This window comes from Notechis scutatus, chromosome 2 (assembly GCF_049901735.1).
Source record: "Notechis scutatus isolate UNSWTSFEM ecotype Mainland chromosome 2, rNotScu1.2, whole genome shotgun sequence".
Classification (NCBI taxonomy): domain Eukaryota; kingdom Metazoa; phylum Chordata; class Lepidosauria; order Squamata; family Elapidae; genus Notechis; species Notechis scutatus.
The window spans coordinates 7673377-7685827 of record NC_142010.1 but is presented as its reverse complement, the minus strand read 5'-3'; the positions used below and the strand labels follow the sequence as shown (position 1 = coordinate 7685827).

The following is a 12451-nucleotide window of genomic DNA, read 5'->3' as shown; positions in this document are numbered from 1 at the left end:
TGAATAATACACACACAGCACACAGATACACTGTACAGTAAATGTAGGTTTTTACTTTCAGAAAGGTTTAAGCAAAGTCCAAAATAAGCAATCCAAAGTCATTCACAAGTTAAATCAGTCAGTTTTCATCCAGGGATAATCCAAATATCAAATTCCAGTGTCAAAAACAGTTCAGTATCAGACTTACATTAAATTCATGAATATCAGTCAATTAGGAAAAATGGAGCAACAGCAATACTTTCCAACAGAAGGAAACAGAGACGGAGACATACTCTCTTCTGAGATTAAGACTAAGACAATCCAAGTTTCTGGCTCCATCTTATGGCTGCTTGAAAAACCACACCCAATTGCAGTTTTTGCAATCTCTTAAAGACATAGTACTAAAAAGTTTATCCTGGTTTATATATTTCTAACCCAAATACCTGTTAGGTGACTTATATTACTAACACATGGCACAACATAGGAGAACAAACATATCAGGACTAGATTCAGCAGTTCATCTGCATTTAAAAGACACAAGCCACTTGTGTGAAGAGAGCAAAGTTCACATTTTGGACAAAGACCGCTGGTTCTTGGTTCCAAACCAAACCAACAAAAGAAGAGGCCACATTGTGAGCAGAACAGGTCTCTTTACTGGAGTCTCAGCTTGGCACGTGGTAAACAATACAAGTAAAAGGGTTTCTAGCCAGCATTACTGGCTTCTGCTAGCCAGCTGGCTATATGGACTTGGCACGCTTCACCCTCCTGTTCCTAGTTGTTCCTGGCTGGCTCTCGCAAGTACTTTTTTGGCCTGGCTCCAGCAAGCATTCTTAGAGCCCAGTTGCTCTCTGGCTGGTTCCAGCAAGCACTCTTCAGGCCTGGATGGCTTCTGAATTGACTGCGATGGCTTGCCTTCCTGGCTCCTTTCCCAGTGTAAGTCCCATCACCTGACACCTATCTGAGGCCCCATGCATCCCCTCCCCCTGTGCATGTGTGGCAACTCTGAAATGGCACATTATGGCCACTTTCAACAGCACGCTGTCTCGGATGTTGACAGAGGGGTCAAAGAGGCCATCTATGTCAAAATTGAATAGCCTTCTCTCAGCAGAGGGAGAGGGATATGACATCATCTGTCTCCAATCTACAACACTCCTTTCAACAGTTCCTAGATGGCTCCACATCCATTTGCACCACTCAGGTAAACCTGATGACACAGATGACCTTAACAACATGCTAAAATCTCCAGGTGACCTTAACAACATGCTAAAAGAATGCAAATGTCCAGCTGCCTGGAAAGAGTATAAATCCTTCCATTCCCCACCATCCACTCAAAACTGAAGAAGTTTCTTGGATGAGAAGAAAAACCAGAAAGTCCAATTGCCTCTTGAAAAAGCATCTTTGGGATAAGCTCTGGGAGAGAAATGAAAAACAGGAAATGTCTCCCATGTGTTGGGAAGTGTGTTGTCTAGATGTTTACGTAAATCCTGACACTTGCCTTTTTTTCCCCTCAAAAGCTATTCATGATTCTTATGCAATGCTGTTTTACAAATGAAATATCTACTGTACAATTTTTTTCCTATATTTCCCAAGGGGGGAACCACAAAAGTATCAGTCCCTTGGTGCTGCTCTCACACCCCCGCCAGCAAAGACTAACAAGAAGGCAGGCACCTCCAAACGAAGATCACAACAGGAGTTGCAAATAAACCTGGAGACTCTGTGCTCAGAAACACAATGTAAGGACTTGTGTCTCCTCTCGCTTCAAGAAAGCAGAACTCTTATTTTATAATATTCTTTTTCTTCTTGCTCTCTAATGGCAAATGTCAATGGGATTTATTTTATCAATGGTTAGACAAGAAGATAGGGAAATATAACATAATATAAATATAATAGTTAAGATAATATAATGTAATGATATGCTATAAGTGATTACTATAGAAATAATTATGTTATTTTATACCAGATTATATGGGAATGAACGATACTATAAACTAGGCTTTATAGTAGTTGATTCTTCCTCAAAAAGGATGAGGTGAATTTGAAATTAGTCTGATAATGATTTGGTAACAATATGATACTAAGTGAATAATAGTTATATATAATATGAATTGTAATATAAAAACAGAATGGAATGACTATTGATACTATGCACATGAGATACGTACCAACCGACACACTGTATAATGGAAATATTTTATTTAATGTTGTATGTTTTGTTTGTTTATGTTTGTTGTTTAAAATTTTAAAAAAATATAAAAAAGAAAAAGAAAAGAAGGCAAAACTTTTGAAGCAGGAGGGATTTCAAAAAGAAACTTTTATTGAGACAATGATAGCAAGTAGAGCAAGTAAGATCTGAAGTTCCTACTCAAAACCATTAGGTTAAAATTTGTAGAAACCCCTCCTCTCTGCCCAGTCTAAGGCAAGCCAATCCACAGGTACAAAGTTGTTGTGAGAACTCAAGAGTTGAGAAGGTGGTAAGAAATTGTTCTCAGGCACAGCTTGCTCATTCTGTTGGAGCTGAGATAAAACAGATGGCCACAGGCAATTCCTTCCCCTTCCCATGAAAGTACATCAAAGTTGAGAAAAGAACAGAAACGCAAAAAGGTCATAAAATGGCATTCAGGCCCTCCCCGCCAAAATGGCAGAGTTCCAATAGGAATCTATGGGCACCTGACACATAATCTCTTTTCTCCTCGACTCAATATTCCTACAGCTCTTCTCCATGAAGGTCACCTGAAGGGCATTAACAACCTTTACATCTGAAATTTTACACTGCTTTTGTCACTGCACCAAACACCCCCAATATATTTGCTATTCATGTGGTTTCTTCCATGTTCTTGCCTCATTCTTGACACAATCTGAGCAGACACGCTTGTGGTGCAATGAATTTCTGGAATTGTTAGGAAAGAATAAATGTTGATCCCAATGCAATTGTTAGGAAAAGATAAACAATTTCTCTTCTCCTCTTGTTTTCTCCTTATATGAGGAGCCACAATCTCTAACTACAGCTTGAGTGCTCTTATCCCGAAGAGATACTGATTGGGGAATTTGGGGATGAAAATATCGAGGATACCCAGGGAGAAGGCGGGGACCCTGCATGTGGCATTTCTATAATTTATTAGGATAAAAATGGAAAAAACATTCCTAAAAATATTTTTTCAGATTTGCACAATTTCTGCAAAAATCAATATTCAGCAACTTCTGCTGCTGATGGCCAAACAGTCCTTATCAAATTAACATGTTCCAATTTTTCTCTTTCCTCCTTCCCATCTAATAGTATGACATATTTGATGATCAAAAATCAGGCAAATTCTTTGTAGTCAAATTAAAGAGTCAATTTATCAGTTGAACTTACAATGGGACATTTCAAATGAAATTCAAGCCACTCATTACTTTGATCCACATATGGATTTTCCTGTGTGTGATAAGGTTGCAAGGTTTCCTAAAGCATTGTTCACACTCAGGGCACTTAAATGGTTACTCCCCTTGTATATAAGCATATTATTTAGAAGGCTATCCTTAGTACTAAAATCTTTCCGACAGTCTGGACACTCATATGGTTTCTCTCCTGTGTGAGTCCTTTGGTGAATCACCAGGCTGCAATTCTCACTGAAACTTTTCCCACAGATAATATATTCAAAGGGTTTCTCTCCAGCGTGAGTACTCGGGTGTATTAATAGGTAGGAATTCCAACTGAAACTTTTCCAATGATCAGGACATTCAAAAGGGTTTCTCTCCTGTGTGAGTCTTCTGGTGTCTCATAAGGTGGGAATTCTGACTAAAACGTTTTCCACAGTCTGGACATTCAAAGGGTTTCTCTCCTGTGTGAATCCTCTGGTGTATTACCAGGTGGGAATTCTCACTGAAACTTTTCCCGCAGATAGGACATTCAAAGGGTTTGTCTCCTGTGTGTGTCCTCTGGTGTCTTATGAGGTTGGAATTTCGAATGAAACTTTTCCCACAGTCAGGACATTCAAAGGGTTTCTCTCCTGTGTGAGTCCTCTGGTGTATTACCAGGCTGGAATTATCAATGAAACTTTTTCCACAGATAGGACATTCAAAGGGTTTCTCTCCGGTGTGAGTCCTCTGGTGTATTATCAGGTAGGAATTCTGACTGAAATTTTTCCCACAGATAGGACATTCAATGGGTTTCTCTCCTGTGTGAGTCCTCTTGTGTCTCATGAGGTCAGAATTCTGACTAAAACCTTTTCTACAATCAGGACATTCAAACAGTTTCTCTCCTGTATGAGTACTCTGGTGTCTCATGAGGTGGGAATTCTGACCAAAACCTTTTCCACAGATAGGACATTCAAACAGTTTCTCTCCTGTGTGAGTCCTCTGGTGTATTACCAGGTAGGAATTCCGACTGAAACTTTTCCCACAGATAGAACATTCAAAGTGTTTCTCTCCTGTGTGAGTTCTCTGGTGACTCACCAGGTTGGAATTCTGACTGAAACTTTTCCCACATATAGGACATTCAAAGGGTTTCTCTCCTGTGTGAGTCCTCTGGTGTATAATAAAATGGGAATTTATAATAAAACCTTTTCCACAATCTCGACATTTATAGGGTTTCTCCATGGAGTTAATCCTCTGATGTATTACCAGGCTGGAATTTTGACTGGAACTTCTTCTATGGTCAGGGAAAGGGATTTTCTCCTTTGAGATTCTTCTGGTATATCACCAAATTGGAATTACAACTGCAAGTTTTCCCCCAATCAGGATGTTCAAAGAATTTTTCTCCTATGCGAGTCCTCTAGTGTATCACAAGGCTAGAATTCTGACTGAAACTTTTCCCACAGAAAGGACATTTAAATTATTTTTTTCCTGTGTGAATCTCTGGTGTCTGAAATGGAAATTTCTAGTGAAGCTATTCCCACAATCGAGACACTCATACAGTCAATCCACTGATGTATCACAGGACTGGAATTGTGACTGAAACTTTTTCCACTCAGGACATTCAAAGGGTTTCACTCCTTTGGGAGTCCTTGAATGCTTCACCAGGCTGGAATTCTCACGGAAACTTTTCCCACAAAAAGGATATTCAAATGGTTATTTTCCTGTGTGTGTCCTTTAAGTGTCTCATGACTTGGGAACTTCTAATGAAACTTTCACACAATCTGCACAGTGATACGCTTCCTCCCTGCTGTGAGTCCACTGATGTATCACCATGTTGCCATGCTCACTAAAGCATTTACTACATTGGGAGCACATTTATGGCTTTCCTCTTGTGTGGTTGCTTCCATGAACCACAAAGGAGGTGTTTTGACCAGTTTTTGCTATATTGAGATAATTTGTATGGCTTTTCTCCTGTCTGGCTTCTCTTCTGCATAATCAGCTGTGATTTGCAATCTGTGCTTTTCTCACAATAGGCAAATCTATGGAGCTTTTCCACAGCTGATATTCTTGAGGCCAAAAATATGGAGGTCAAAAATGCTTTGTTTAGTGATGTTTTCATTCATGCTTTTTTCTTCCTCACAGGTTGTGGCCTGCATTCCTGTCTATTCTACGTGGCTTTACTATTGACGGTTTCCGCCCCACTGACTTCCAGATATTTCCCTCTTTTGCTGAATGAAAAATAATCTCCCTTGACTTCATGTAATATATCCTTGAGTTCTGCATAATCTGCTTATTCCTGCTTGAAATCTTTCTTGATTTTCTCTCTGTTGTCTAATAGTTGTTTGAGGAGGATGAGAATTGTGTGTTTTTATGAAGGAAAAGGAAAATATTTTGATTTCTAGCTCGATTTTCTTCCCTTTTCAACGTTGCTTGTTGTTTAGTTGTCCCAGGTGCTCTTATTGTCATCCTCTTTGTCTGTAAGATTCAAAGAAAAGTGTAACTTTAATTGTTTATAAAATGGTTAGAGATGATGTAAAAAAAGCAAAAAGTATACAAGGAAAAAGCAAACACGCCCCAATGCTGCCATGTTTTCCCGAAAACAAGACCCACCCTGAAAATAAGCCCCAGCCTAATTTTTGGAGTGGGCCTAATATAAGCCCTACCCCAGAAATAAGCCTGGGAGTATGGGTGTTGCCAGCATGAGGGGTGGCGAACATGCGGGGAGGACGGGGGGACGGTGTCTGGCTGCAGCTGAAGCCTGCCAGCGCCTTGGGCAGTGTAACAACTACTAATTCCAAGTGTGGAGACATGTGCTGTGTCTCCTTTGTAGAAGGGAGGGAGGAAAAAAAAGGCCTGTTCTGACTGCAGTGTTGCAGCAGAGCACGGAATGGTAGAACATAAAGCCGCTTCATTCCTGTGCATGTTTCTTCACTTTTCACTAAGTGTAAACCTGTGTGTCTGTCTGTTTGTGTAGCGGAGGGCCAGGTGGGAGGGCGGTAAGGGCTCTGCGTGGAAAGGGGAGTGAGAGCAAAGGTGTGGAACTATGCATTAACCCAGTGGGCGGTGGGAAAGGTTTCTTGGGCACCACACACAACTCTATCCTCCGCCTTCCTCGCTAGGTTCCACTGCTGAGGGGCGATGGAGTAACCCGCACACAGCTGGCAGCATGACTTTTCCCCATCTCTTTCTGGATGCGACACTTCTGCTTGTTGGGCTGCTAACCGAAGCTGGCAGCTCCACAGCCAGCTGCTTTGCTTTTTCCCTCTTTTTCCTCATGGGACACTCCCAAGAGGCTTGCACGGTGGCACCAGCAGTAGGCAAAGGCAGAAACATGGGGGAGGCAGAGGCGATTCCAACACGCTGCCCATTCTGTCCCACCGTCTCTTGTCTTATGTGGCCTCTTGTCTGTGATTGTGCCGAACAAGCACCAGCATAAGGTGTCTGAATCGCGTGCCTACCTCATGCCTCTATCTACTACTGTTGCTGCCACGCAAGCCTCCTGTAAGCCAGGCATCTTTATAGCTTGTCCAGATTGCCTGTCTTCCCCCACCCCACCTTTCACTCCACACTCAGAATTAAAGATATTTGTACTGTGTCAAGAAGGCCGAGACATGCTGAGAGCTTGGCACGTTGCAGCCACGGAAAATAGACAGTGCGATGGAAAGGGCGGGGCTAGTGATAGTGCTTAAAAAAAAAGATTTCCCCAAAAATAAGCCCGAGTGTTTATTTTCAAGCCCCCCCCCCAAATATTATTTTTTTGTCTTATTTTCAGGAAACATGGTAAAATCGTCTCTTACCTTATTTATGATTCATTTGACACATGGAAGACTACTGAGATCCATGCTCAAATAACCTTTCGATCAAATTCAGTTGATTAGTTGGGTCAATCACAAGTTCTTAGCAATGCAAAGGAGTATCAACAATTATATATTGAAGTGCTGGAGACAGATTGTAGACATATCCCTACTGAGAGAAATACAGATATACCAAACTACATGCGTATTCATGTGACAATCTATCTCTTTCAAAGTTGACAATATGTCCCAAAATGGTTGCTTAAACCTTCTGAGCTAAATTTAGAGATGTGGGGGCTTTAACTGATACAATGGTTGCCAAAAGCCTCTGCAAGATTTGAAGCACCACTTTTGTTCATGGAAATCCTCAGCAGCAAATAAGAGCAGAAAAACACTGTCCACAAGTACTCTGGTGACATCCCCCCTCAAGTAGTCCACACTTAACCTACTGCAATTAGAACTGATATCTGTGTTACTAAGCAGCCCAATCATTAAACAATGACTTGATTCAGAAATCTAATGCAGTTCCAATCTTAAAAAAAAAGGGGGGGGGTGTATTTACAAAAACACAGACCAACCAGACTGACATCAATGCCTGAGAAGATCCTGAAAAAGATAACCAAGCAATGGATCTACAAACACCAGGAATCAAGGAAACTTATGATCAGAAGCTAACATGGGTTTGTTGAAAAAAGATCATGCCAAACAAATCTTATTTCATTCTTTGAGAATCAAGATCACATGAAATATAAGTACCAATTTATAATGGTTTGGTAGGATCCCACTTGGAATACTGCAACCAGTTTTGATTGCCACAATATTAAGAAGAAGAAAAAAGAGAAGAGCAGCAAGGATGATGAGAGGGGGCTGGAGGCTAAACTGTATATAGAAGGGTTGCAGGAATTGGGTATGTCTAGTCTAGTGAAAGAAAGAACTAGGGGTGACATGATAGCAGTCTTTCAATAGTTGAGGGGTCAAGAAGAAGGGAGTCAACTTATTTTGCAACGCAGCAGAAGGCAACATATGAAGCAGTGGATGGAAACTAATCAAGGAGAGAAGCAGCCTAGAACTAGAGAGACATTTCCAGACTCTGAGAACAATTAACCAGTGGGAGGGTTTGGTGGCTTTTAAACACACGGGACAGACATTTGTCTGAAATATTACTGGGTCTCCTGCTTGAGCAGGTTCCTTCCAACCCTGTCACAAACCTCCAGTGACGGAGCCCCCACAACCTCTGGAGGGGAGCCATTCCCAAAGGATCCACATTCACTTGAAAGAGGCTTTTTAGATCTCCCCCCCAGCAGAAAATCGCAGCCAACCAGTTTCACAGCGTGCAGCCCCAGCGGGCTCCGATCTGGGGAGGGAAGGAACCTGCAGGAGCAGCAGCTGACACGCTTCAGCCCAGTTGCTTCTCTGCTTCCAGGCCGTGGAGGGAACCGAGCAGCCCGACTTGCTCCCGGACTCCCCTCCCACCTGCTGCCCCCAACTCACCTTCCAGCTGCTGCTTCGACCCTGGGAAGAGCAGAAAAGACACTCGGCCGACCACCTACCGCCCCTGAATGATCAAGCCGAGGAAGATCTTCTACGCTTCTCCTCTCCTCCCATCCTTTCTAGCAATATGGTACTCGATGGTTTTAACTCTTTTATTATATAATGTGCACTTTTCGGGCACAGTTGTTGTCTACCTGATCGCCGTCTCCACATAAGAGGCAGAAAAACATGCATTTTATCTCTATTACATAAGGCAAGTTGTTTTCATTATTTAAATGCTATCAAATCGTTTTTGACTACTAACAACCGACCTTTGCAACTGAACCAAGTGAAATGTGAGGCTACTTAGCTTTCGCAGATTAGCTTCGTGCTGAGCCCTAAAAGTTCATGAAGGTTTTACAGAATTATGCAATCAGGTTTTCTTAGGGGTAACTGACTCAAAGTGATCAAAACCTCTCTACATCCCAAAACTTTATGACTGATTTCCTCTGGCTCCCAAGGATTTAGGGCATACCTTTTCTTGTATCTGTCATAACTGCAGGTTTTATCACATTATATTATTCCTTTCATTATTCAATAAAGTTCATCTTGATTTATATTATCATCCCCTTTCATTGTTAATTCAATCTTGCCACCCATTTACCTTATACATTTTTCCCATTTTATTCCCTTTAACCCATTATAAAAATTAATAATATAGCCATTTTTTAATTATCACATTCTACATTAACAACAATAACCCGCTATCTACTATGTATCATATCTTTTATTTCTTAAAGAAAGGACCTTGTGAAACAACTCTGTTAAAATGCTGTCCAACCATAAATTGGAGGGGCATCAAGATATTTAAATTTGTACTGGAACAGTGGAGGTTGTGTAGAGTCAGAACACACCATTACAACTGATTGATTAAAGAGAGTTGGCTACTGCATGAGGCAATCTATGCTGTGATTGGTTGCCGTGAAAAGGGGGAGTTTCCTTGTTTCCCGCCTTTTTGCTCTGTGTGCTCATTGTTTTACCTGATGATGGTCCTGCTGTGTTGATTTTACCTCCCAGCTGCACAATTCCCTGATACAAATGTCTTCCTTGTACCTTCTCCCACCTTCTTATGCTCCTGTGAATTAGAGAGGTTTTTCTCTGAGTCTCTTCCATAAGAATTAGCTGTAATGTGTTCGTCCAAATGGGATTATTCCCTTCATCACTGGAGGCTTTTAAGAAGAGACTGGACAGTCACTTGTCTGAAATGGTATAAGGTTGGACTAGGAGACCTCCAAGGTCCATTCCAGATCTATTCTATTCTGATGATATTGGCTCTGAGCTCTGTTGTGTGAAGGAATCTGGGATAAAATAACCCCAAAATTTTATTGATTCCCTTTTCATTCAGGAACTCATGATAGCATAGGAAGCATTTCCTGGGTAACATGCTGTAATTTACAGGATAAACATCCCCCAGACAGCCTACCTACATACTTTTTGCCTCTCAATATTCCATAGCTCATAGAAGGTGTCTTTTATCAGCTTTGGAAGCCATATTGAGATTCAGTGCAGCTCCCATGCTGCATTGGATTTAATTGAGTAGCTCTAAGTAGACAAAATAAAATTATTCAGTTAGTTCAAGATCATTGAGTATGGCACAGAATGAAATAAGGATCTTACTTTAGGAGGGATCATGATTGGGGCATGTGATGACATGACAGCAGGGGGGATGGATTTGTAGTTTTGAATATTGCAAGGAAGCCGGAAAACTTTCAGATACAGGATTCCACAGGTGTGCCAGTTTACTATCCAAATAAAGGTACCTTTGAGATATGTCTGTCTCAGAGTTATCGATTGGAATGGAGGTTTGCTGGAACGCTGATATCTTTATTTCTGACCTATCACTGAATTATAACTTATGGCTTTCCATCCAGCGTCTTTGAGCCTTACACCAGATGTTTGATTTTGATGCCGTGTAAGTCAATCAAGTCCTTTCCTTTGCTGATAGGACTGTGCAAAGTTGCACAGATGGTTTCTGTGCTATATTAGCATACTCCAAACCCTGACACCTGATTGGTCCACACAGACCGCGACCGGATTGGCTAACTGAACAGCCGTGATTGGTGCGCTAAGAATCTACTGCGATAGGCTGAGCCGATTGCGGGAGATTCAAAGCGCTGTCATTAGCCGCCAAGCTGCAGGCAAACCCTTTAAAAAGGATTGCCGCGGCTCCTATTCTTTGGATTGAAACATATCTAAATAAAGAGCTGAACGTTACTAAATGGTCTCGCGTCTCTTTGGGAACCGATCCACCCCGATCTAACACTGGCGACAAGGGTGGGATCGTGAGACAAGAGACCGACCAAGCATGTGGCGAAGTTGCACAGGACAACCGACAGCATGGCCAGCAGTACCTCGCCACCCGCACCATTCAACCCTGCTGCTGAGGATTGGGAATTTTACACCGACAGATTCCAAATGTTCCTAGAATGCAGCAACCTCAAGGATGCCAATGGCCAGAAAAAAAGGGCCGTGTTCCTGACACACTGAGGGCCCGCAGTGTTCAAGATGGCAAAACCAGCGGATGTCAAGGAGATGAATTGGGACGATCTCGAGCCCATACTACGGAACCATTATGCCCCTGCCGTGCCCATCCTCATCCGAAGGCACGACTTCTACCGGCGGGACCAGCGCGAAAGCGAGGGGCTCAGCGACTTTGTGGCGGCACTGAGGGACCTCAGGGGCCTATGTGACTTCACTGACTCAACGAGGCCCTGCGAGACCGCATCATCCCAGGAGTCCGAGACCCCGTCCTACAGAGCCGACTCATGGCAAAGGGCGACATTTCCCTCGCCGATGCCCTCGGTGAGGCAGCTGCTGCTGAAGCGACCCGAAAATCGGCGGATGTGGCAGGATGTGGCAGGCGAACACAGCTGACTGGCCGGCGGCCACTGAGATGACCCCAGCACCAGAGAAGCGCACAGAAACCGGCCATCGAGAGACCATCACCACCCACTATGGTGACATCGACTCCTTCTCGGATACCGAGGACGAAGAGGAGGATATTCACCGGCTCCAGACAGCCTGAGATTGCCGGGAACCGAGGGGACGTAAGTTGAGGTTCCAGTGTGCCGGCTGCGGAGGTGATCACCCCCATTCGGAATGCCGATTTCTCGATGCCATCTGCCGGCATTGCGAAAAGCGGGGGCACATCGCCAAGGTATGCTGGAACAAACGGAACTACAGCCCACGACGATGAGAGGACAGCCCCAGACGGCGAGATGGCACCCCCCCAAGGCCAGATACCACCACACAGAGATCCACTGGAGCCGGGATGGGCGGAGCAAGCGACTCAGCAAGGCAAGGCGGAGGGAGGAGACCCATCAAATGGTCGTCATCGGCCATTCCTCAACCATCGACGCCCGGAAAGTACATGTGGAGGTGGTCATCGAAGAGCAGCCATGTGAGATGGAGGTGGATTCCAGGTCCTACCTCTCCATGGTTTCCTGGCACACAATCAAGCGCCTGGTGCCCACCATCTGCCGCTACGAGCTGGAAAGCCAGAAGCTAACCCTCAAGGACTACCAGGGAAACCATATCCCTGTAGTCGGAGTCGGACATTTTAAAATCACATTCAAGGGGCGTACGGAGGTGTTGCCGCTCACCATTGTTGACCGAGACTGCCCGAGCCTCCTGGGATTGCAGTGGTTCTCACCTCTGGGCATCGAGGTGACCGGCATCCACCGCATCGACGAGGCAGACTGGGAAGCGACGCTCGTGAGGGACTTCCAAGAGGTCTTTGACAACAGCCTAGGCAAGTAGCGGGGGTCCCCAATTTCATTTAATCTAGACCCTAGCATCGCCCCAATCCGCCTTAA

The 12451-nt window shown here is 43.5% G+C and overlaps 4 protein-coding genes across 4 annotated transcripts in view; 1 reads left to right on the top strand and 3 right to left on the bottom strand.

The window, feature by feature from the left end:
* The window catches only part of LOC113428424 (uncharacterized), a 109812-nt gene extending 101155 nt beyond the window's left edge, over positions 1-8657 (bottom strand). The window contains exon 1 of the mRNA XM_087953372.1: positions 8598-8657. The gene's annotated coding sequence lies outside the window, so the exon portion shown is untranslated. The remainder of the gene's footprint in view (positions 1-8597) is intronic.
* The window catches only part of LOC113426492 (uncharacterized), an 807865-nt gene that overhangs the window by 542920 nt on the left and 252494 nt on the right, over positions 1-12451 (top strand). The gene's annotated exons all lie outside the window — the stretch shown is intronic.
* The window catches only part of LOC113432355 (uncharacterized), a 97710-nt gene that overhangs the window by 31007 nt on the left and 54252 nt on the right, over positions 1-12451 (bottom strand). The window lies entirely within an intron of this gene.
* LOC113428720 (uncharacterized) lies at positions 2273-8684 on the bottom strand. The gene is given in 4 exon segments (XM_087953263.1): positions 2273-3704; positions 3706-5787; positions 7110-7275; positions 8598-8684. Coding segments are annotated over 2 exon segments (1188 nt in total). The 5' UTR covers positions 4555-5787; positions 7110-7275; positions 8598-8684; the 3' UTR covers positions 2273-3365.